The 25036-nt window shown below is 43.7% G+C and overlaps 1 protein-coding gene across 4 annotated transcripts in view; it reads right to left on the reverse strand.

Moving 5' to 3' along the window:
* KANSL3 (KAT8 regulatory NSL complex subunit 3) overlaps positions 1 to 25036 on the reverse strand; it is a 2067031-nt gene that overhangs the window by 1659676 nt on the left and 382319 nt on the right. For all 4 annotated transcript variants that reach the window (XM_044084373.1, XM_044084371.1, XM_044084372.1 and 1 more), the window contains exon 5: positions 7564 to 7749. In XM_044084373.1, the coding sequence (XP_043940308.1) occupies positions 7564 to 7749 (186 nt within the window). The remainder of the gene's footprint in view (positions 1 to 7563; positions 7750 to 25036) is intronic.

A 25036-nucleotide genomic window follows, 5' to 3' on the forward strand; every position in this document is an offset into this window, starting at 1 on the left:
GCAGCTTTGTCTGATTGGGACATGCAGGTATGCCTCCTTGAGGTCCAATGTTACCAGCCAAAACTCCTTGCCCAGCATGGGAAGAAGCTGCTGTAATGTGAGCATCTTGAATTTTGTTACGAGTAAGAATGTGTTTAGGATGGATAAGTCCAAAATGGGTCTCCAGTCAGATCCTTTCCTTGGTACCAGAAATAGCCTGGAGTAAAAACCTTGACCTTGCTCGTGAATAGGTACCTCTTGAACAGCTTTCATGTCTATGAGCTTTGAAATTTGTAGTTGTGCCTCTGCCCTTTGATTGTGTGGCAGGTTTGGCATGCCTCTCATTTTTGGAAGAGTGTGAAAATGAAATCTGTAGCCTCTGTTTATAACGTCCAGGATCCACTTGTCTGTTGTGACAATATGCCAATTTCTTGTAAATAATGCCAGTTTTCCTCCCAAGGGGGCTGCCAGCTGAGACTTGCTTGGCATGGAAAACAGGAAGTCATTGGGTTTGTTTCCTGTATTGTTGTGCACTGTCTTCGCCACCTCTTGGTGCTGGAGTTTGCCATTGCCTGCCTCTATATGATCCTTGTGATTGTCCTCTGCCCCTTGTGCGCCTGTATCTACCTCTTTGGGGCTTATCCGTGGCTGGAAAGGACCAGTTTTTAGAAGGCCAATTTCTGCTAAAACGTGGTGGTTGAACCTGTAGAAAAGCTTTGACAGTTTGCATAGATTTGGCTTTTTCTTCCATTTTCCGTAGTATCTCCTCAGCATTAGTACCAAATAACACATCCTTTTGTAAAGGAGCATCTACTAGTTTAGCTTTCACATGATCAGGCAAGATTTGTTCCCTAAGCCAGGCATGTCTACGAATGACTGATCCTGTAACAGCAGCTCTACTTGAGGCCTCTAGGGCATCATAGCCACATTGTAAGGTGTGTTTACCCACTTGTTCTGCACTATGCATCATATCCTGCAACTCCTTCAAGTCTGGTTGTTCAGGTTGAGACATTTTATTTCTTAATTGTGATAACAGAAACTGCTGAAATTTAAGCATATGAAACTGACAATTTAAGGCTCTCATGGCTAGGGTGGCCGAGGTATATACCTTTTTTCCCCACCTTTCTAAGGATCTTGACTCTCTTTCAGAAGGTAGTGGATTCTTAGCAGTAGAGGCCTTCATTCCCTTGGGGTCTTGAGAAATGGTTTCAGGGTCAGCATTATGGCTTTTGTAAAGAAATTGGTGAGAGTTAGGAACTCTGTAGTACCTATCAGGCTTGACTGGGGCAGGAGGCAGGGAATCCGGATTAAGGCAAGCCTCTGAATAAACATCATCAAGTATGTCCAAGACAGGAGGTATCGCCAGAGATCTGTGTTGAGGTAACAAAAGAAATTCCCTAAGTCTTTTCTTGGAATCAGAAAAGTCTTGGCCTTCCCAATGGAAGTGTTCCCTCAAGGTGTGCAAGGTTTCCCCAAAAGAAAAATCCTCAGGAGGAGATACAGAAGGAATGGACTGCTCTGCATCAGAATCTTCAAAAGGGGAGTAAGAGTGTTCCTCTGCATAAGAATGTTCTGAAAAAATGGAGCCCTGATCAGAAGAGGGAGAATCTTCCTCCACTCTGGGTCTCTTGTCTGGAGGGGGTTGGGAACCCCTGATAAGAGTAATTAAATCCTCAGCCATTTTAAGCATCTGCTTTTTAGGCATGAGGCCTGGAGATGGGCCCTGTGCAACAGGCCTCTTGGGATGCCTGGCTGATTTGGACTTGGTAAAGGCCTTAATGGAGAAGGAAGATGAGGGTCTAAAGACACCATGGGTGGAAGTGGACCTGTCCACATTAGGAGGCTCAACGCTCACAGTGGCTTCGGTGGTTGTAGTCTGGGTCTGGGCCGAGGTACCTGCGGTCTCGGTTACAGAAGACACCGCCAAAGAAGTGTCGTCGGTAGTCAGGGACTGCATAGGCATCTCGCTGAGAACCGGACCACGTGTAGCCGGTTTTGGCGTGGTGTCGGTGGGGACCGCGGACCTCGCATGTCGGTCCTTGTCTTTACGTTTTTTGGACAAAACGGTAGTCGGAGTCTCCGACGACATTTTATAATCAAAGGCTGTATCAAAAAAGTGTTGGGCGAACTCCGCCCGACGCTTAATAGCGCGTTTATTGAAAGTAGCGCAAAAGCGACAGCCCAAGACGTCATGGTCTGGGCCTAAACAAGGTATGCAGAGGGAATGGAAATCCTTATGCGGTATTTGCTTTCCACAAGAAATACAATTGTTAACTTTTTCTGACATCGGTCTGAGGCAAGAAAAGTTTCCCCAACGGGGTACTTAGCTTTAATGATGACTTCGGTTTCCAATTTTTTGTAAATTCAGGAGCTGGCCGACCGGCACTTGCGAACTGCTTCTGCTTCAGGCACCGCGTGGCAAAAAAGACTGGAGAAAATGGCGTCGGCTGTGTCTTATATACTCCTGCCTCACTGACGTCAGGAAAGAAAGTGACAACAACCGACGCCGGACCTAGACTTTGGAATTCAGCCGACCGAGGACCCACCTGACGGCAGAAAACCCATCTGTGATTACTGCAGCTGTATGCACGATGAACATCTGCTGCTCTACAGGAGGCCTCTAATGAATCAAAACCACATTGCAAAGTATGTTTTCCCACTTGTTCAACTGCATGCAATAAATCCTGCATTTCCTTATAGTTAGGAAGATCTGAATTTGGAAGCATTTTTTGTTTCAACTGAGACATCAAATATTGCTGATATTTAAGCGTGTGAAACTGGCAACTTAAGGCCCTCACTGCTAAAGTTGCAGATGTATATACTTTCTTCCCCCATCTGTCTAATGCTCTGGAATCTCTGTCAGAGGGGACTGGATTTTTTGCTGTAGAGGCCTTCACCCCTTTGGGACCCTGTGAAATAGTTTCAGGGTCAGCAACAGGGCTTTTATAAAGACATTTGTGAGAGTCAGGGACTCTGTAGTATCTGGCTGGCTTAACTGGAGCAGGAGGTAAAGAATCAGGATTTAAACTGGATTCGGAATACACATCATTCACAATATTTAACACTGGCGGAATAGCAAGGGGTCTGTGTTGAGGTAATAAAAGGAAATCTCTGAGCCTTTTCTTGGATTCTGAATAATCCTGGCCCTCCCAATGGAATTGCTCCCTCATGGTACGTAAGGTTTCCCCAAAGGAGTAGTCCTCTGGTGGAGAAGCTGAAGGAATTGATTCCTCAGCATCAGAATCCTCATAAGGGGGTAAAGATTATCCTTGGTTTGAGGGTGAATCTGAAGAGACTGACACCTGGTCGGATGAGTCATAGTCTGCATCCTGTCTAGGCCTTTTATCAGGAGGAGGGTGGGACCCCCTGATCAGAGTAATTAGGTCTTCGGCCATTTTGAGCATCTGTTTCTTAGGCATGGAGGCCTGTCCTGGTGAATGTTGAAGTTGTTTCTTTGTTTTTAAAAGGGTTTTAGATTTAGCAGAAGATTTAATGGTTAACTGAGTAGGTCTGAAAACACCCTCTGAAGCTGCGGGTTGTTCAGCTACTCCGGATCCTCCTGAAGGGTTAGCCTCGGTAGGCCGTAAATCTGGTGTATCCGAAGGCCCAGCCATCTCCACGTGGGAGCTAGAGGTGGTCTGTGGTTCCAAAGAAGCGGTCATCAGGGGCTGCAAAGGCGCCTTGCTGAAAACCGGAGAACTGGCGACTGGCCTAGAAGAGGCTTCGTCGTCAGTTTTGGGTCTCAGATGCCTGTCCTTGTCTTTGCGCTTTTTGTATATTCCGGTCGTCGGTTGTTCCGACGGCATGGTGTAATTGAATTTTCTGCCAAAATAATGTCGGGCAAAATCAAACCGACGTTTTATAGTGCGCTTGTTAAACCTAGCACAAAACCGACAACCTATGACGTCGTGGTCTAGGCCTAGGCATGGGATACAATAAGAATGGAAATCCTTATGAGGTATTTGCTTCCCACAAGAAATACAATTATTAACTTTTACTGACATTGGTCTGAGGCAAGAAAAAGTTTCCCCAATGGGGTACTTAGCTTTGTAGAAGACTTCGGTTCTGGATTCGGAATGAAAATCTCAGGAGTCGGCCGACCGGCACTTGCGAACTGCTTTTGCTTCGGGCACCGCACGGCAAGAAAGACTGAAGAAAATGGTGTCGGCTGCATCTTATATACCCCTGGCGCACTGACATCAGGGAAGAAGCGACAGTAACCGACGCCGGACCAAGACTTTGGAACTCGGGCCGACTGAGGGACCGCCTGACGGCAGGATAACCCAAGTGTAATTGTAATGACTGCAGCAGTGTAACACGATGAACATCTACCTTATACTCTCGGTAGAAGGGGGAACAGCAGCTAAATCTGTGCCAGCCTTTCGTGTGTGTGTGTGTGTGTGTGTGTGTGTGTGTGTGTGTGTGTGTGTGTGTGTGTGTGTGTGTGTGAAAATTAAATCTGTCAGAGTGTGTGTTTGCGTGTCAGCTACCAGGGACAGGGACATGAAGCACAGGATTTACAGAGTGGGAGCTGGAGGACTTGGCTTGTACACTCAGCTGAGGACCTAACTCTACAGCTGTACCAGTGGAGAGTCTTATTGGGGATCTTGGAGGGTGACAAATATAGAGACATCCAAACCCCAGGCTGAGTGTGTTCCCCATGAGCTCTTAAGGGAAACTGTACTTGATACAGAGAGGTCTGCATCTGAAAATACCGAATGTAGCCATTTATATTCCAAGTGCATGTCCCTCTCCAGTATCAGTGGCAAGGATTAAGCTCCTTGATTACTAGCCCACCATGAGGATGACACATATTGGTGCTTATCACATACTGGTAGCAGTGGTGGGCATCACATGCACATAAACACAATAAACATAATATGTGGTATGGCTTAATAAAGAGGAATGAAAAACTAAAGTGACTGGAATCAGAAACAAAACAGTGAAGGGGGCTGCATACTGAGTTACAATGTGTGAAAAATAAATCAGACAAGATGAATTAACAGTGATTTATTGCTTAAGAAAACTACTGCAGACAACTTGGATAAATCCTCCATTTACAAAAGAGACAAATTACGGATAGCAAATAAGGACAACAGTACAATAACAGGTAACCACTGTGCATGTCTGAAAAGCCTACAACCTAGAATTCCACCATCAATTGCTTTTACCTCAGCTGTACCTAAATGAATCCATTCTTAACAATCCCACCCCTTTCCCTACTCTCTCTTCCCTAACCTCCTATTGCACTCCAAATTGAGCTCATCAAAGCTCACAGCAGCATCTTTTAGCGGTATATATGCCTGAGAAAAACACTGGCAAACTCCTATGCAGCCACTCCTTAGCCAACACCTGGAAAAAATTACCTCTACACTTATGTTCTATTACCAACACTTAATTTTTTCAAAAAAGAACTAAAAGCCCACTTGCTAAACTCAAAGTCATGTTTATGCCATGATCCAACTTAAACTTTAACCTCCTATTAATTACCTACTAACATTCATACATCTCTCTTCTTCTCAACTATAACTTTGTCCCCTACTTGTTCTTAACCTCACAATTTTCCTTTGCTTTCTGCTCTTACACTCTTGAATGTTGTAGCTTAATATTTGTATATAGTACCTATTTTTACCTAACCCATTTTACTGTAAATGATAGTCTCTACCTATCACAGTACCTTAGTCTCTGACTATTCACATTACCTGTATTTCCTCATACACTTGCTGAAGTGTACCAACTGTATATATTCTTAATGTCTATGTGAAATTTGCTAAACTGGAGCTTTTGAAATTTGCTTAATGGGAACTCTTTGTACCAACTCTGTATATTAATATTTAGTGTAATTTTCTTAACTGAAGCTTTTTGTTGTAATTTTTGCTTAATCTGGAGCTTTTCTCCTCGGGACTCCACTGTAAAATAAAATAAATAAATGGCCCAAAACCATACATCTCAAATGTCCCTGATTTTGCAGAATGCTCATGAATGCTTGTGATTTTTTAAATATTAATTTTGACCTGTCACTCATAATTTCTCAGGTAATCAATGGTGAGCTCTGTTAAGTCAATACTGTCACAGTTTACTCTTACATTACCATTGTTTAGAAAATGCACACTGATGTAAAATGTCTTATTTTAAGTGCATCACAGTGCTATATAAAAAACAAAATGTTTGATTTTTTATGGCCTTTGTGACACAATTATTTAAGAATTCTGCTTTTCAGAAATCCCTGGAAATTGAGTTGGAAAGTTTGCCAAACAATGTTTTACCAATCAGTAGGTAGTAAGGATTAAAATTTGAGGATAGAAAGAGGCTATGGTGCAGCAAAAATAAGTGTCCCACTGTAAGTAGGTGGACATACAAGGCAACAAGTACGTGAACTTTTGTCTCCTGCTGTGAGCTATCAATCACAGCAGCAAACAGCTCAAATTACCTTTGCCACTTTGACAGATACAAAAGGAGAGGTGTTTAGGGGGAGGAGAGATTAGTTTAAGCATTACATCTCAGGAATAACAAAAGAATGAAAACTGGCCACTTTAAAAAGAAAAAAGTAACAGACACTGAGAATACTTTTCTGTGCGATTATCCTTGCTAACAGATACCGACAATACTTTTATGTGTGATTATCTTTGCTTGTCTTAAGTAGTCATTGGAAAGCAATAAATGGCAATTAAACTTGACTAACTAAAAGAAAGCAGGGTATACATGGAAAACATGTAAAGTGAATGCACTGAAAGGAGCTTAGGGGCTATGATGTAATATTTTAAAGCCAAACACTGCATTGTGGGATACCTAGAGGCAGACTAAAAAAATCAAGATACCAGACATCATGTGGATAGAGTCTGGAATTACATTTAAAAATATAAACAAGTATGTATATAGAGTCCAAAAAGTGGTGTTAAAATGTAGAAAACATCAAGACATGATGAAATAAACATTTTTTTTCTAGTATGTGGGGGCGGTTCTCCTTTAAAAAGGGAGTGACCCAAAACTATTGCTTTCAACTTGTATGGCATGGCAGAGTACAGGCTAAACGGAAATGGGGCATGGAATGCAAAACAAGGGGAAAAGTGGCAAGTATGGAACTAATAATATTGTATGGTCCTTTATGAGAAGAGCATATCAGTATAGAGAATTTCAATGTCTGAAAATGACACTGCTGTGCATCAACATCAGGGTGAACAGCATTTTCTTGCTCCAGTAGTTATGTCAAAATCCTAATCCTTCTGCTGTACTTGAATCACTAAACAACCACATCACTTGGACTGTAGATGAAAAAGAGCAGCAAGTGAAAAAGGAAAAAATGTACTACTTTAAACTGTTTTCTATATTCTGCGTTTTTTTTTCAAATAGAACAAAATTGAGCATCAGAAAATATGTGTAAAAGTAGACACAGGCATAATCAACTAACATACTTTGTCTTATTTTATCCTAGATATCTCAATGAAGGCTTTCCTAGTCATTTAAGATTCATCCAATATAATCTTATCTTTCACCACAAAAACGATTACAAATTCAATAAAGTTGCCACTATAGCAAGTCAAAGAGACAGCCAACAACCGTTTAGTACTAGGATATTGAACTTACCTTTCCTTTCAGTGTTTGCAGTGCATCCAAGTAAGCTGCCAACATTGGCAAACTTAATGTTTCTACTAAGGTTGAGTGAAGCCACTGTGTTAGCTTAGTTTCCCAGTTTACACTTGCTAGAGCTTGACGAACTCTCCGTGCACATTTATCAACTGCAATCCTTCGCAGAACAGGCTCATTGCTGGCCTAAAAAAAAATTAAACCATGTAACATGTAACATGCTGTACACTTTACCAGCTTGTACGTTTTCTCACCAAAAGGAAAAAGTTATATTTATGTGTACATTTGAAATGCAATTTAAATGAAATTTTACAAAGAAAAACAAGTACAATAGAAAAATTATATGTACAGTAACTACTAAATGAAGAAATGAGATTGACAGCAGAAAGTGAACAGAGCACCACACAGCTGATGCAAAGAAAAACTAGTTAACATAGACAATTACTACTCTAGTATGACAATTTATACCCAAACATGCCTACAATATTCCTGATAATGATAAATCTCAGTAGTGTAACTAAGCTAAAAGTGTAGAGCACCAAAGTTACAAATTATTTTACTGACAGATATGGAACAAGGTGACATCCTCAGTAACACTGTAGACTATCTGCTGCCAAGGCCCTAGAACCCCTTAGCACCTGGAACTGTCCTAGATTAATTTTCATCTCTGAAAAACTCACAAAATGCCCCTGTGCTGTTAAGTTTCTAGTTCTGAGCTGACACTTTACTTTGTTAGTGTCCAGATTCCCTGAAATACTTCTGCTACTTAATCGGTTATATAAGTAGTTCACCATAAGATGTGGGTTGTCAGAGTATGCTCTGCAGTAGTTTTGCCCTTGATTTACATTTATTTCTTTATTTACTTTTTTTTTTAATTGAGTTAGTCTCACTAGGCCAACATTCTCTTTTCATGAGAGATTCAAGGTGGTATTCATACGGATGAGGGGAAATTTGGCAAAGGCACCAGGGAACTTCCTCTGCTCTTTTTTTATGAAACCCCATGGGATCTTTTACAACCACCAGAGGTACATCCAACTCAGGCAAATGGGACTGCAGTTTAGCTTCTCAACTGAAAGACAGCATACTCAGGAGTTGAGCACCCTTCTTAAGATACACTAGAGTTGGTACTAAAAAATTAATCCATGTACCTGGACTGGTGATAGAACTGACAGCTTTCTGATCTTCCAGCACCAGAGGTGGGTGTGCTGCCTTTTGAGCCACTGGCATTACCAAATGAATGAGACCCAGAGGATGGAGGAGCTACTGTTATAGAGGATGTCACTGTGTTCCAGTTCTACCGTTATGGTATGACAACTTTCATACCTTGTAATGAGATACAACCTCAGTAATACTGTGGACTGAGTTTCCATCATGGAAAAATAACCCCTCAGTTCAGTGCTCCTATCTGGATCTGGATAACACGACTACATTGTAAGGCTTGGTGCAACAGTGCAGGGATTCCCAAATCACTACTACAGAGACATCATCCACAGATGTGTGACTGAAAGGGGCTGTGGAGATGTCCATGACTGCACTGGGAAGAGCTTTTGGATGAGCCAGTGTTTTGGACAGAGTGATGTGTGAGACAATTTGCTATGTTCTGCTAAGAATGAAGTGAATAAACTGGTCCAACTTCCTGAAGTCCATAGTTCTAACCAAGAAGAACCTAAGGATCCTATGCACATCTATGCAGTGCAGGATATGCTTCCCTCTATTCTGGTACAAAGGGAAAACACTGGAAGGTGTCAGCAGTCAGTTAAGTATTACATGGGCATGGAGATCCATGCTTAGGCTGGGCATTAGGAGAACACCAGTATCAGCCTGGAACTTTGCAGTTAGGCTTTTTGAATGGTCATGGGGATCAGATGCTGAGATGGGTAGGCATACAGGAAGCCCTTAAGTTATTCCTGGGACAGGCCATCCCTGACTGTTGTGATCAAAACGTAAAAAGGTCACACACACAAACCATTCAGTAAAAACTACAAGAAAGACCCAAGCAAGCTAGAGTCTTCAGTGTGTAATACCTTAAACCTCCTTAATGGAAGTCCATGAGACGGACGTATGCAAACAACCCTTTAAGAAAAAAGTGTTTAGGCTACATGGTTTCCAAATGCTCGTGTCTTTACTTTTTAAGTCTTCATGGGTGCATTCCGGCCAATAAAGCCAAGAGCAGCTACTTAGACTAAAATCAAGGCAACATTAAATGGGACAAAACAAGTCTTTTCAGTGAAATAAGAAAAGCAGCTTTTTAAATTCTTGCTCAGCTGAAGTGATTTTCTTACACTTAATGTGTTTAAATCATGGGAAAAGCATGATGAAAGTGCAATGTTCAGTTTCTGAGCATCTTCGCTTTACAATTAATTTCATTTGCAGTTACATTCCTCATGTTAAAAGAACAAGTGAAGATTGCATTTTGTTTGTTTCACTGCTGGCTCAGTTTTTCTGTGCAATCTCATCCACAAAAAGCTCTTACATACAACTGTGAGACATTGTGGTAAGTAAAGTTTACTACTTTAGAATTCAGCTTCTTACTCACATTGTGGCTTCACTACATTACCATCATCATCACACGTGTTCATTTTCAATGGAAGGTGTTATAACTGCAAGATCTAGTTGAAAACTTGCATTTCTAGGGCTAAGAAACTCCTGCTGATGCATTTAACATAAAAACACAGTTGCCAAAAAATTAATTTACATGTGGGTTCAGTCTTTTATGATGTCATGGCAGAGATTTCCTGCTCAAAAAAAAAAAAAAAATCAGACAGCCGTCCATATCAACAAACACTGTATGATTTGATATTGTACAAGGTAATAAGGTTATATCCAACTTCAAGGGTTTGTTACTTACCCTTGCTTCAGAAAATAACCAATACACTTTGTTACAGTAACACAAAAGAGCTCTATGTGGTCTGCCTTTCAAGGCTACTGGCTTGAATGTGACAAAGCAGCTCACGTAAACAACTAATGCTGCGGGCATGAATAACACCAAAGTGCAATCAGCAATGAATCAAAGTTTGTGTGGCTACCTTGGTCTTGAATGTTGTTCCAGCACAGATAGTAACTCTGTCCCTATGGAATGGCTAAAATGGATGACTGGTTAACTTTACTACAAGAAATACACTTGATTCCCTAATGGAAGGACTACAGATGAAAAAAGCCTTTAATGAATGCCTTTCTCATTCCAGAGGCAGATATGATGGCACACTGGGAGCCCAATATGAAGTAGAAGGACATATGCTGGCTGAAAATCTCTACTAGACAGGTAAGCACAAGACATCTGGGCCTGTGACAGGGGATTCTCTGGCTTGCACCCACTCTGTAAAACTCTGCCACCTACCCTTGTAAGTAAGCCTTGTGGCTAACTTCTGCAAGTCTAGTAAGATTGCCTTGACCCTTTAAGTGAAGCTGGGAATACAAGACAATAGAATTGAAAAAGCCAGGCCAATAGCTTCAGGGCAGTTATGTCTAGGCATGGCTAATATAATGGGTGAGTAATCAGTGTCTTACAGGGAGAGATTAGAAGTCCCTTTAAAGTGGAGGGGAGTTGGGTAGCATGGGGATCCATGCTTAGGCTGGTCATTAGGAGAACACCAGTATCAGCCTGGAACTGTGCAGTTAGGCTTTTTGAATGGTCATGGGGATCAGATGCTGAAATGGGTAGGCATACAGGAAGCCCTTAAGTTATTCCTGGGATATGCCATCCCTGACTGTTGTGCCCAGGTTATGGAAAAGCAAGAATAAATTTTTGCATTTTGTGCAGAACAGCAAAGTAAAGAACTGAGAGCAGGATGGCCACATCTTTGTAATATCTTACCTGCCACAAGAACACTAAGTGAGCATTAGTGAGGAAATATCACATTCCTGCTCATCCTATCTGACAGTAAGCTTTTTTTTTTCAGAGAATGCTTGCCAATAGTCGTGTAAATATGACATTCAGAACTGATAGCAGGCTGGATAGCTACTGCCTAGAGCTGAAAAAGAATGAGTGTTAAATGCAACCTACAACAAAGAACATGCTGTGCTCCAAGGCCCAGTCCCACATTTGACTGCCTCTCAGCAAAGGGGAAAAGAGGGCATTCCAGCATGTTTACTGATGTACCAAACTACTGGCATGTCTGTGTGCATAATTACTGGTCCCCGAGAGATAAGACTTTGAAAGGAGCTCCAGAACACGTATATGTTATAATAGAGTCCATCAGCCTTGCACAGCCCTTACAGTGCCCCCACCCTAGGGCAGAAGTGTCTGCAATAATGACACTTGTGGGCTGTGATCGTGTGGAAGAATGTTTAATGGCGAGATATGGGGAGTGATGCCACCACTAAGGGTGATACTTGCACCACTGTGGCAAGGTGAGACTCCCGGAGAGTCAGTGATTGCATTGTTGCCACTGCAATCTAAGTACCCAATGCAGGGGTCTCTTGTGTAGGTGCAGAAACAGGGATCTCTTGTGTAGGTGCAGAAATTGTCAATAACACAGCTGCCATGTAAATGAACACTTTCAGAATTTATCTGGCTGTGTGACTCCTTCTGCCAACAAAAATCTGACTGCTTACAGAAGGGTCTGCACTTTTCCCACAATTATGAGCATTTTGAACAGCAGGGTCCTCAGAATGCACTACTAGGAGATATAAACAGACACACTGCAGACGATTTACAGTCATTTTTCAGGGTGTGGAACATTTTAGTCAGGGGCTTCATGTTTAGTGAAAGTGCGCAGAGAAGATCAAGTGGCTGCTTCTAGAATAGCACTGGAATCAATTCCTTTGTAAAAAGTTCCAGAAGAAGTAACTCCTGTGGTGGAATAGGCTTTAACTGGAGAAGATCAGGATTTACCATGGTGGACATAACTAAAGGAAATGGATTTAGAAATCCAGTTAGCAATAGTTTGTTTAGAGACTGGATTACTCAACCTGGCCTCCTGAAAGGGGAAAAAAAAAAAAACAGCTGGTCAGTTTTTCAAATGTCTTTGGCATTACCCAAGTAAAATCTGGGCTGCCTGTACACATCCAATGAATGCAGGATTTGTTCACCCATGTTCTGAAAGTTAAGAAAGAAGGTGGGAAGATTAATATTCTGGTCGAAGGACAAGACACTGACCACCTTAGGTATAAAGGAGGTTGGCCTTCAGAGAAATCCTGTACTTATGAAAAATAAAGAAGGGATGGGAAGTCTTAAGGGTTTGAAGCTCAAACTCTTCCAGCAGAAGTATCAGACACTAGTACAATGGTTTTCCATGTACAGAATTTGAAAGAAGTGGAAGCAGCTGATTCCAAAGGTGGCTGAGTAAGTTTTTCCAAAACAAAGTTTAGGTCGCACAAGGAAAGAATAGCTTACCTATGTGGGTTCAAATGAAGTACACCTTGCTGCTTTACCTCAAGCCTAGAAAGCAGTGGATGGTCTAAAGGCAAATGCACAGAAAAAGCATATAAGTGTGCCTTAATAGAGGAGTAGGCTAGACTGGCTCCTAATAGCTCAAACAAATGAGAAAATAGCAGGAACCCATTTGAGTATGGTTCTGCTTGTTAGCGTGACACCAGGCAGGAAATATTTTCCATTTGGATATGCAAGACGTTCTAGTGGTTGGTTTCCTAGCCTACTGAGGAAAGTACAGTTGTGGACACTTACTATAAATATAGATGTTCAAGTGTATTCACTGTTGCAGTCCTGACTATTGGGATTTCCTGTTGTGAAAGCCTTCAGCTGGCCTGACTACCAGAGAAAAATCTTTCTGGTTTCCAGACTGGCGGACTCCATGACCAACGTCAGTACATTTAGGCATAAAATTAGCCAGCCTGTGTCTTGATACCAGTATTTCCTTGCCCTCAACTAAGAGGAGTGGAGGCAGCCAAATGAGAACCTGACAGAGGAAGAAAGTCAAGGAAGGGTTCCTTGGCTGAACTGCAAAAGCAGAGAGAAACCTACATTGTAGGCTAAGGGGTTAGGAGACAGGGAAAAAAGACTGCAACAGCAAATGCACTCGAACATCTACATTTATGGTAAGTGTACATAACTGTACCATGTTCTTAGTGTTTCATTGCTGCAGTTCTGATCACTGGGAAGATTCCCAAAGCTGAAAGGAGGGAGGAAGGAGCCTAAGAAAAAGAAAGGATGTCCTGCAGGACAGCAGTGGCAAAGCCTGCTCTAGACCTGGAGAAGAATGCAAGTGGTTGTGCTTGGTGAATGTATGCATTGAAGACCAGGTGGCAGCATGTAAGATATCCTTAGTGGGGAACCCCTTAATGAAGGCTGCAGTAGTCCGGGTGGAATGAGACCTAATCTTAACTGGTGGGACCCTGCCATGAGAACTGTAACAAAAGGAAATGCAATGGGAGATCCATTTGGAAATAGTTTGCTTAGAAGTTGGCTTGCATTCTGAGCCATGGGCAAAGGTAGTGAAAAGCTGTTAAGTCTTTCTCAGGGCTTTTGTCTTGTCCAGGTAAAATCGTAGCTATCTGTGCACAACCAAGGAATGCAGAATTCTCTTCCCTCTGTTTTTTGGGCTGGGAAAGCAGGTAGGGAGATGGATGGCCTGATTCAGAGTGGTGTCAGAGACCACCTAGTAGATAAAGGAGGGGTTGGTTCTAAGTGAGACTTTCTCCTTGTGAAAGATAAGAGAAGTTTCCACTACCATGAAAGCCTATAACTCAGAAACCCTCCTGGCTAAAGTGATAGCCAGCAGTAGTGCTGTTTTCCATGTCAGAAACTTCTGATCAGCAGAAGCTGCTGGTTCAAAAAGAGATAAGGTCAGCTTTTTTAGCACAAAGTTAAGGTCACACAGAACAGTGGGTTTGCTTCTGGGGGTATAATGTGAATTACTCATCTAAGGAATTGTCTTAAGAGCAGATGGCAGACAACTGGTGGGAGAGAAGGCATGTATGCAGAGATGACAGAAGCATGTATTTTAAAAGAAGAATAAGATGGTCCCTGATTCAGCAGGCCAGTCAGGAATTCCAAGATGTTGGAAATATGAGCTGACTGAGGATCTAGGTGGTGTTCTTTGCACCAAACAGAAAACCTTTTCCACTTAGCTTTGTAAGATTTCCTAGTGCTAGGGCTTCTAGATTCTTTGAGAAGGTCTAGCACTTGTTTACTCAAAGTAGCACCAGTGCAGGGTGTAATGAAATCATTCAAGCTTTAAGGCTGAGGGTCTGCAAGCTGGGATGGACAAGTTTTCCTCCGTTCTGGGTCAGGAGATCTACCCTATGGGACAGCAGCCATGGTATGTGGTCAGTAAGCTCAAGGAGGAGTGGATACCAATGCTGTTTGGGCTAGTCTGGCGCTTGCTCTCTTCTCTTATCTTGAGAAGGACATGAGGTAGAAGTGGCAATGGGGGAATGCATAAATGAAAAGCTGAGTCCATGGGAAGGAGAAGGCATCTGTTTTCCAGGTTATCTATTGTTTGTTCCTGGTGCAGAATTTTTGTGTGCGTTTTCCTTGGATGCAAAAAGGTCCACCTGTGGAACTCCCTAAGCCCAAGTTATAGTCTGAAAAATCTCGATATGCAGATGCCACTCATGGGGTTCCATCAAATTCCTGTTGAGATGGTCTGCCAGGGCATTTTGAACCCCTGGGAGGTATTGTGCTATGGAGATGCAGACCCAAGGAATGTGCTGTATCCCAGATTTGCATTGCTAGACGGCAAAGGTTGTAGGAATGTGTTCCTCCCTGTCTATGCACCACATTCCTGTGGTATTGTCTGTCTTTACCACATTACTGTGGTATTGTCTGTCTTCATTAAAAGGATGCCTGGTGTCCATTTTTCCCTTAAAGGCTATCAGGTCATTTTGTACTGCCATGAGTTCCTTCTAATTGATGTCTGTCCTTGATGTTGAAATCCCACTTTCCCTGGATTTGTAGGTTCTGTAAGTGAGTCCCCCCCCCCCAGCTGTCTCTAAAGCATCTGTGGTTAGGGTCTGACCCTAATGAGAGAATTTGAAGGGGAAGTCCTGATTCTGGGAGCAAGTCTGCGCCCACTATGCGAATAAAAAGTTATGTCTTACCATAACTTGTCATCTGTGTTGTCTTCCTTCATTCATCCTCACGACAGGGTCTCGGACTCGGTTTGGCCACTTTCCACAGACTTGGATCAGACTCTCAAGCTCCTCTCTCATTCCCATAATACCCTGCATTCACCCAACTACCTCAGATCGAGTTTGCCAAATCTAGTCATGCCAAACTCAGACAAGAAAGACTAGCAGAAGAGGCACAGACAAAGGACTAACCATCCTGAGCTCATCCAGGTTCCTCAAGAAGAAAGACAAGGGGGGGGGGGTTTGGTGGGAATGTGAGGATGAATGAAGGAAGACAACACAGATGCCAAGTTATGGTAAGACAAAACTTTTTAATCTGATGTTGTCTCTTTCATTCACTCTCATGGCAGGGTCAGAGTCACCCAGATACGAGAACCTTGGGTGGCCATCATGGAAGGACATGCTGGAGTACCATCGAGCCAACGGAAGTCCTGCTCCTGGAAATAACAGCCAACTTGTAATGAGACACAAAGGTGTGACTATAAGAATATGTAGCTGCTGCACAAATGTCATTGATCGAGGTTATGAATAGAAAGCTGATGAAGTAGCCGTGGTTTTGGTAGAATGTGCCCTACGGGGTTTAGGAAACTGTAATCCTCTGGAAGAATAAATGAAGTAGATGCAATCAGAGATCCATTCTGCCAAGGTAACTTCCCATACCGCTTGTTCAAGTCTATTTCAAGAAAAAGCTATAAAAGCTGGTCAGACTTTCTGTGTTGACTGGTCCTGTGTAAATAAAAACAGAGCTGTCTATGAACATCTAAAAGGTGAAGAACATACTCCCCTTTGTTTGAAATTGGGAAAGAACACTGGAAGTTGTAAGGACTGATTGATATTACTTTCTGTAGCCACCTTAGGCATAAAGGATGGATTAGAGCATAAGGACACCCTATCCCTATGGAATACGATGCAAGGAGGCTTAGAAGGGTCTATATCAGTCCGTCGAAATGGCTGACGATCGAACACCAGATGTTCGAACTGTGAAGCTCGAACACTGATTATCGCAAAGCCGCAGAGCACCAAATTCTTTGAGGGAAAGAATTCAGTGGGCCATTTCTGTGGCTTCACAATTGTCAGGACTGTGGTGGGAAGTTACTGGTTGGGTTCAGGTAAATGTGTGATTGTGTGGACAATTAGGGTTAGGGCACGGGTGAGGTGGGTGTGCGATAATGACAGACTTTAGGGTTAGGGTGGGATAGGTGAGTTAGGGTTAGGGCGTGGGTCAGGTGAGTGTGTGATCGTGACAGACCTTAGGGTTAGGGTTTGGGTTAAGGTAAGTGGATAGATAGTAGTGTACGTACAGTTTAGTGTAGGGTTAGATGTAGGATTTAAAGTGTTTGTGTGTGAATTGCTGCTTATTTTGGTGTGCTTGTGTTGTGTGTTTCTTGGAACAGCGATTTTTTTTTTCCCTGGGAAAAAAATCGCTGTTCTGAGACTTCGATGTTTTTGTACGTCGTGGTTAGAAGTTCGAACATATGGTGTTCGAACTTCAGCCATTTTGGTGAACTGATATATACCCGGCTTAGAAGACGGAGCTTAAAGCTCAGAAATCCTCTTGGCAGAAGCAACGGTCACCAAGAGAGCTGTTTTCCAGGACAGAAGCTTCACATTGCAAATAGCCACAGGTTCAAAGGGGCCCTGTGTCAATGCCTGCACCAGCAGAGTAAGGTCCCAAGGAGGAGGAGGATCCCTAATGGGGAACCTCAATAAGAAAACGCCCTTCATGAAGAATTTACATAATCTAAACATGAACAAGGAATGAGTCTGACTAGCCATGTGAAAATCAGAAATGGCAGCTAACTGTAGCTTAATAGTAAAAAATCTAGCTCTCTCGTAGAAAATGGTGGAGAGAAACAGTAACATGTCTGAGAACAGGTGCTGAGAAAGGATCAATGTTCTTGTTGGTAGCCCAAACAACAAATCTCTTCCACTTGCCATTGTAAACCATCTTAGTGGAAACTTTTTACGATGCTAGAATTTTTTGGACCAGAGACTGAAGCCTGGACTGTCTAATCAAGGATGGAATTGAAGAAACGAAGCAGTCAATTTCAGGTTTTGAAGATTTGGGTGTTGGATCCCTGACTGGTGAGAGAGGAGGTCCTGAGTGGGTTTCAGTAACCAGGAAGGATACTTCAGGTGAGATCTAGGAAGGGGAACCACACTTGGCGAGGCCAGAAGGGGGCAATGAGGAGGACTGAACTCTTCAATCTGCTTGCTTTCCAAAGAAATTTGGGAATGAGTCGAAGAGGAGGATAAGCATACAGGAGACCTCGGGACCAATCGTGGACTAGAGCCATTCCTCGGGGACTCCCCCGGAGGAGGGATCAGAATGAAAAACTTACTGCATTTGTTGTTGCGGGGAGAGGTAAAAAGGTCACAGCAAGGTTGACCCCATCTGCTGAAGATCATGTTTGCTACTTATTGGTTGAGGGACCACTCATGCGGGGTAAGAAGCGACCTGCTGAATCTGTCTGCCAGATCGTTGGTTTTCCCTGGGATGTGTGTTGTAAGTAGAAGGCAGTCTGAAAAGATTGCCCACTCCCACACCCTCATGGCCTCCTTGCACAGGGGGTAAGAACAGGTTCCTCCTTGCTTGTCGATGTGCCAAACAACTAACATGCTGTTGGTGTGTACTGCAATAGTTCCCAGAGGGAGAATGTCCTGAAAGGTTTGCAACATCAGAAAGACAGCTCTCATCTCTAGAACACTGATATGCAAACTGGTCTTGGGAGATGACCCCCCCACCCCACCCGAACTGGGAAGCGTCTGTAGTCACAGTGGCTGTCGGATGATCGCTGAAAAGGGTAAGCCGAGAATAACATTGTCAGAATGAATCCACCATCTGACATGACGCTTGCATACGGGAGTCAATTTGATGCAAAGGTACAAGGGCTGAGATAGAATGGACCACTAAGTGGCTAATGTCCACTGTAGAACCTGTATGTAGAACCTGGTCAGGGGAAGTAACAGAATGGCTGCAGGCATGGACCCCCGTGTTCACTACAGAACCCGCATGAAGAACCTGGTCAGGTGAATTAATAGAATGGCTGCAGACATGGACCCTGAGTCCACTGTAGAACCTTCATGAAGAACCTGGTCAGGGGAACTAACAGAATGGATGCAGACATGGACCCCAAAACCTGCAAGATCAAATGCGTAGAGGGGACTGGATTGGTTAATAACTGCTGGACTTGATTTCTCAGAATGGTTACTGTAGGAGAAGAGAATCTAACTGATGGCTGGTACTGAGCTGCATACCTATGAAGTCTGAAAGTACAGTTTTGTACCTACCATAAATGTAGATGTTCGAGTGCTCATACACCTGCAGTCATTACAGATGGGTTATCCTGCCGTCAGGCGGGTCCTCGGTCGGCCGAATTCCAAAGTCTAGGTCCAGCATCGGTTGTCGTCGCTTCTTCCCTGACGTCAGCACAGCAGGGGTATAAAAGAGGCAGCCGACACCATTTTCTTCAGTTTTTCTTTCCCCAGATGTCAGGTGCCCCCAGAAGGAAGGCAAAATATAATGTTATGCAAACATGCAATATAGATAAATCAAAAAACAGTAGTTGCAAGCAAATACACCATAAAAGAATACCCCAAATAGATTGTATGATAAAGGTGTTTGTCATAAGGCCTGTCCTAAGAGGGGATGGAGGGGGGGGTAACCTGGACTGCAGCTGTATGAGCACCCGAACATCTACATTTATGGTAGGTACAAAACTGTACTATGTTCATCGTGCATACAGCTGCAGTCATTACAGATGGGAAGAATCCCAAAGCTAAGTAGGGGTGGTAGGCACTAAGTGGAACTAGGAGGAGCAAGGATGCCCTGCAAGACTGCTGTGGCAAAGCCCACTCTAGCTTTAGAGTAAAGTGGAAGGTGGTAGTGCTTGGAGAAAGTGTGCACTGAACTCCAAGTAGCTGCTTCCAAAATGTCCTTGGTAAGGACCCCCCTGAGGAAAGCTGCAGAGGTAGCTGTGGCCCTTGTGGAGTAGGATCTGATGTATGCAGGCACAGTTTTTCCATGAAATGAGTAACAAAAGCGTATGCAGTGGGCTGTCCATTTTGAAATTGTCTGTTTGGAAATAGCCTTTCCTTGAGCACCTGTAGCATAGGACACAAAGAGTTGCTCAGATTTCCTGAATGGCTATGTTCTGTCCAAATACTAACAAAGTTGTCTGTGAATGTCCCAAGGAATGTAGTAGTCTTTCCCCTTTGTTCTGTGGATTTGGATAAAAGGTAGGTAAGTGGATAGTCTGATTCAAAGCTACACTGGATACTACCTTTGGCATAAAGGTAGGGTTGGTTCGTAAGGAAACTCTGTCCTGATGGAAAATGATGAATGGTTGCACAGCCATGAGGGCCTGTAGTTCCGAAACCCTGCGTGCTGAGGTGATAGCCAGAAGGAAGGCTGTTTTCCATGACAAGTATTGTAGCTCTGTTGAAGAAGCTGGCTCAAAGGGTCAGCTTTTCCAATACGAAGTTGAGGTCCCAAGCTGGAACTGGTGGTTTCCTTGGGGGTTTTATATTTTTTGCCCCTCTGAGGAACTGCCTTAAGAGAGGATGTGAGAATAAAGGAGGGTCTGTGTTGTATTGTGCAGAAAAGGCTGAAGCGTGGATCTTGATGGAGGAGAAGGAAAGTCCACTGTTCAACATCTCAGCTAGGTACTGTAAAATTTGAGGTATATTTATTACCCAAGGATTCTGGCCCTTTTCTTGATTCCAGGAACAAGATTGTTTCCATTTGGCGGAGTAGGCTTTTCTAGTAGAACGTCTTCTGGCCTCCAAGATGACATCCTGCACCTCCTTGGAGAGGAGAGTCTGTTGGGAAATTAAGGAATTCTCCATGCAGCTAGATTTAGGGTTTTGAGCTGGCTGTGAAGGGATTTGTAGTTGTGCTGGGACAACAGAAGAGGGACTAGAGGTAGGATCCATGGTGGGGAGTGTGTCAGGCTCTTTAGGAGCGGATACCAGTGTTGTCTTGGCCAGTCTGGAGCAATGAGAATCATTTGTGGCCTCTCTGCTCTGGCTTTTAATAGAACTTTGGTCAGTAGAGGAAGAGGCGGGAAGGCATAGACTGTCAATGTTGTCCAATTGAAAGAGAGCGCGTCCACCTTCCAGGCCTTTGGATGATAGGTCCTTGAACAAAATTTTTTCAACTGGTAATTTCTGTGGGTAGCAAATAGATCTATGTCTGGCTGTCCCCATGCCTGAGTTATCTTTGTGAAAACTTGAGGATGCAACTTCCATTCATGTGGATCTGTCATATTTCTGCTTAGGTTGTTTGCCAGTGTGTTTTCCTTCCCTGGCAGGAATTGTGCCTGTAGTTGAATTTGCAATTCCAGTGCTGTGTTCCATAGGGTCATGGCTTGCCTGCACAGGGGGTATGAATGAGTTCCCCCCCCTGTTTGTTTATGTACCACATGACTGTGGTGTTGTCTGTCCTTATCAATAACTGGCCTGGATACAGTAGGTCTTTGAAGGTCATAAGAGCATTTTGCACGGCTAGCATCTCCTTTTGGTTGATGTGTAGGTGCTTCTCTTTTTGGGACCATTTTCCCTGAATGCACTGATCTGCCATGTGTGCTGCCCAGGCGTAGTCTGAGGCGTCTGTTGTGATGATTTGAGTTGCTTGAGGTACACAGAAAGGGAGACCTGTGTTTCTTTGACATGCTTGAGCCCACCACAAAAATTCCTTTTGAAGGCATGGAATGAGTGGTATAATTGTTTCCAAGCTGTGGCTGTGTTGAGACCATAACTTTTTTAGGTACCACTGAAGTTTCCTCATATGCAGCTTTGCACATGGGATTAGTAGGATGCAAGATGCCATGAATCCCAGAGCCTGCAGGACTTTCCTTGCAGTTAGCCTGATGAAAGTTGCCATTTTGCTGAAGTATTGAGACAGTTGCCCTTGTTTGTCTGGCGTGAGGTAGGCCATCTGGGTGGTTGTATTCAAGCTGGCACCCAGGAAAATTATCTGTTGAGAAGGTATTAGTTTTGATTTCTTTTTGTTCACTGTGTATCCCAGGAAGTTTAACAGTTTTATTACAAACGCCAGATGCTGCAATAGAATATCCTTGCTGTCCGCTTGGATCAGGCAGTCGTCCAGATAGGGGTATATTTGTATTCCTTGTAGTCTGCAGAAGGCAATTACTGATGCCAGGCATTTTGTAAACACTCTGGGTGCAGTAGATAAGCCAAAGGGCAATGCAGAGAATTGGTAATGGGTTGAACCTGCAAGAAATCGGAGGTATCTTCTGCAATCTTGTCTGATAGGGACATGCAGGTATGCCTCCTTGAGGTCCAATGTTACCAGCCAAGACTCCTTGCCCAGCATGGGAAGAAGCTGCTGTAATGTGAGCATCCTGAATTTTGGCACCTGTAGATATGTGTTTAGGATGGATAGGTCTAAAATAGGTCTCCAATCTTTGTCTTTCCTTGGTACCAGGAATAGTCTGGAACAAAAACCTTGATCTTGTTCTTTTGCAGGTACCTCTTGAATCGCTTTCATATCCATGAGAGCTGAAATTTGTCTTTGTGCCTCTGCCCTTTGATTTTGTGGCAGGTTTGGCATGCCTCTCATTTTTGGAAGGGTATGAAAGTGGAACCTGTAGCCTCTGTCTATAATGTCCAGAATCCATTTGTCTTTTGTAACAATATGCCAGTTTTTTGAAAATAATGCCAGTTTTCCGCCCAAAGGTGCTGCCATTAAAGCTTTGCTTGGCAGGTATAGGGGGAAGTCATTGTGTCTGTTTTCTAAATGACTGTGATCTATCTTCTCCACCTCTTGGGGTTGGTGCTTGCCACTGTCTTGCTCTGTAAGATCCTTGAGGTTGCCCTCTACCCCTTGGGCGTCTGTATCTGCCCCTTTGAGGTCTGTCCGTGGCTGGAAAGGACCAATTTTTTTGAAGGCCAGTTTCTGCTGAAGCGTGGAGGTTATACCTGCAGGAAATCTTCCACTGTTTGCATTGATTTCGCTTTTTCCTCCATTTTCTTTAGTACCTCCTCAGCTTTAACACCAAACAATACATCTTTTTGAAGTGGTGCATCTAGTAATTTTGCTTTGACATGATCTGGTAAGGTTTGAGCCAAGCATGTCTACGTATAACAGACCCCGTAACAGCAGCTCTACATGAGGCCTCTAAAGCATCAAAACCAGACTGCAAGGTATGTTTACCCACTTGCTCTGCACCATGCAACAAATCCTGCAACTCTTTCAAATCTGGTTGTTCTGTTTGTGTCATTTTGCTTTTCAACTGAGATAACAAAAACTGTTGGTACTTTAACATATGGAATTGACAGTTTAATGCCCTCATGGTTAAAGTGGCAGAGGTATACACCTTTTTCCCCCACCTTTCTAATGCTCTGGAATCTCTCTCTGAAGGTAAAGGGTTTTTAGCAGTAGAGGCCTTAATTCCCTTGGGACCCTGTGAAATAGTTTCTGGGTCAGCAGTATGGCTTTTATAAAGGAACTGGTGAGAATCAGGAACCTGGTAATACCTGTCTGGTTTAACAGGGGCTCGAGGTAAAGAATCTGGATTAAGGCTGGCTTCTGTGTACACATCATCCAAAATATCTAAAACAGGAGGGATAGCCAGGGGCCTATGCTGGGGGAGCAGTAGAAATTCCCTGAGCCTTTTCTTGGAATCTGAGTAATCTTGGCCTTCCCAGTGAAAGTGTTCCCTCAATGTATGCAGGGTTTCCCCAAAAGAGTAGTCCTCAGGGGGTGAGACCGAGGGAATAGACTCCTCAGCGTCAGAGTCTTCGAAAGGGGAATAGGCGTAATCCTGGTCCTCAGAGTGTTCTGAGGTAATAGAAGCCTGGTCTGAGGAAGGGTAGTTTTCCTCTAGTCTGAGTCTTTTGTCAGAGGGGGGTTGAGAACCCCTGATGAGAGTAATCAAATCCTCAGCCATTTTAAGCATGGAGCTTTGAGAGGAGGTCTGAGGACCCTGTTTTTTAGTTTTCATGGCTGCTTTAGATTTAGTGAAGTATTTAATAGAGAAGGTGGAAGGTCTGAAGACCCTTCAGAAATGGCAGGCCTGACTAAATTTTGAGTTTCCCCGCCAAGAGTGGCGTCGGTATCTGCAGTAGGAATGGAGACAGAGGAGCCTGCGACCTAGGGTACTGAAGTCACCGGTAATGTAGTTTCATCGGTACTCAGGGGCTGCGTAGGCGCCTCGCTGAGAACCGGAGAACCGGTAGTCGGCCTAAGCGTGGTCTCAGTACGCGGTGCGGACCTCGGATGTCGGTCCTTATCTTTGCGTCTTGTGCTCAAAACTGGTGTCGGTGTATCCGACGACATGATATAATTAAATTTTTTGCCAAAATAATGACGGGCAAACTCCGCCTGGCGCTTAATAGTGCGCTTGTTGAATCTAGCACAAAAACGGCAGGCCAAGACGTCGTGGTCTGGGCCTAAGCAAGGTATACAGAAAGAGTGGAAATCCTTATGCGGTATTTGCTTCCCACAAGAAATGCAATTATTAACTTTGTCTGACATCGGTCTGAGGCAAGAAAAGTTTCCCCAACGGGGTACTTAGCTTTAAAGAAGACTTCGGCTGAAATACTTTCGTAAATCTCAGGAGATGGCCGACCGGCACTTGCGAACTGCTTCTGCTTCGGGCACCGGGCGGCAAGAAAGACTGAAGAAAATGGCGTCGGCTGCCTCTTTTATACCCCTGCCACTCTGACATCAGGGAAGAAGCGACGACAACCGACGCCGGACCTAGAATTTGGAATTCGGCCGACCGAGGACCCGCCTGACGGCAGGATAACCCATCTGTAATGACTGCAGCTGTATGCACGATGAACATCTGGAGTAAGGTTGGACTTGTTCATATTTATGGTGATGCCCAGGGATTATACTAAATAAAGTAATCAATCCCTGGTTGGCTTGAATCAGTCGATGCTTCATGGGGGCGGTTAGGAGCCAATTGTCTAAATATGGAAACACCTAGAATCCCTTGAGCCCCAGATGAGTGGCTACCACCACCATGCAGATGAACACCCAGGGGGCTGTGGTGAGTCCAAAGGGCAGTGCTCTGAACTGGTAATGATCGGCTCCCAGCTGGAAGTGCAGATATCTTCCTGAGTGTCTATTCTGATGTGATAGTATGTGTCCCTGAGATCTAGCGAACACATTCAGTCATGCTTGTGCAACAACGGCAGAATGGATTGAAACATAACCATTCGGAGCCTTGCTTTCTTTACGTATTTAACTTGCTGGGATCCAAAATGGGCCTTACGTCCTCTGTCTTTCTTGGCACTAAAAAGAAATGGTAGTAGGTTCCGAATCCTCTCTGTTCGGTTGGGACCTCCTGGATGATTCTTTTGCAGCAGCTGTTGGATTTCTTGCTCTGCCTGCTCCCACTGATCAAGTGTTAGGCCTGGGAGGCTTCTTGAGTTCGGAGGGGGAATGGAAAAGGGAACATAACCACCCAAG

The sequence above is a fragment of the Protopterus annectens genome, chromosome 9.part0, assembly GCF_019279795.1.
Source record: "Protopterus annectens isolate FY-2018-M chromosome 9.part0, PAN1.0, whole genome shotgun sequence".
Classification (NCBI taxonomy): domain Eukaryota; kingdom Metazoa; phylum Chordata; order Ceratodontiformes; family Protopteridae; genus Protopterus; species Protopterus annectens.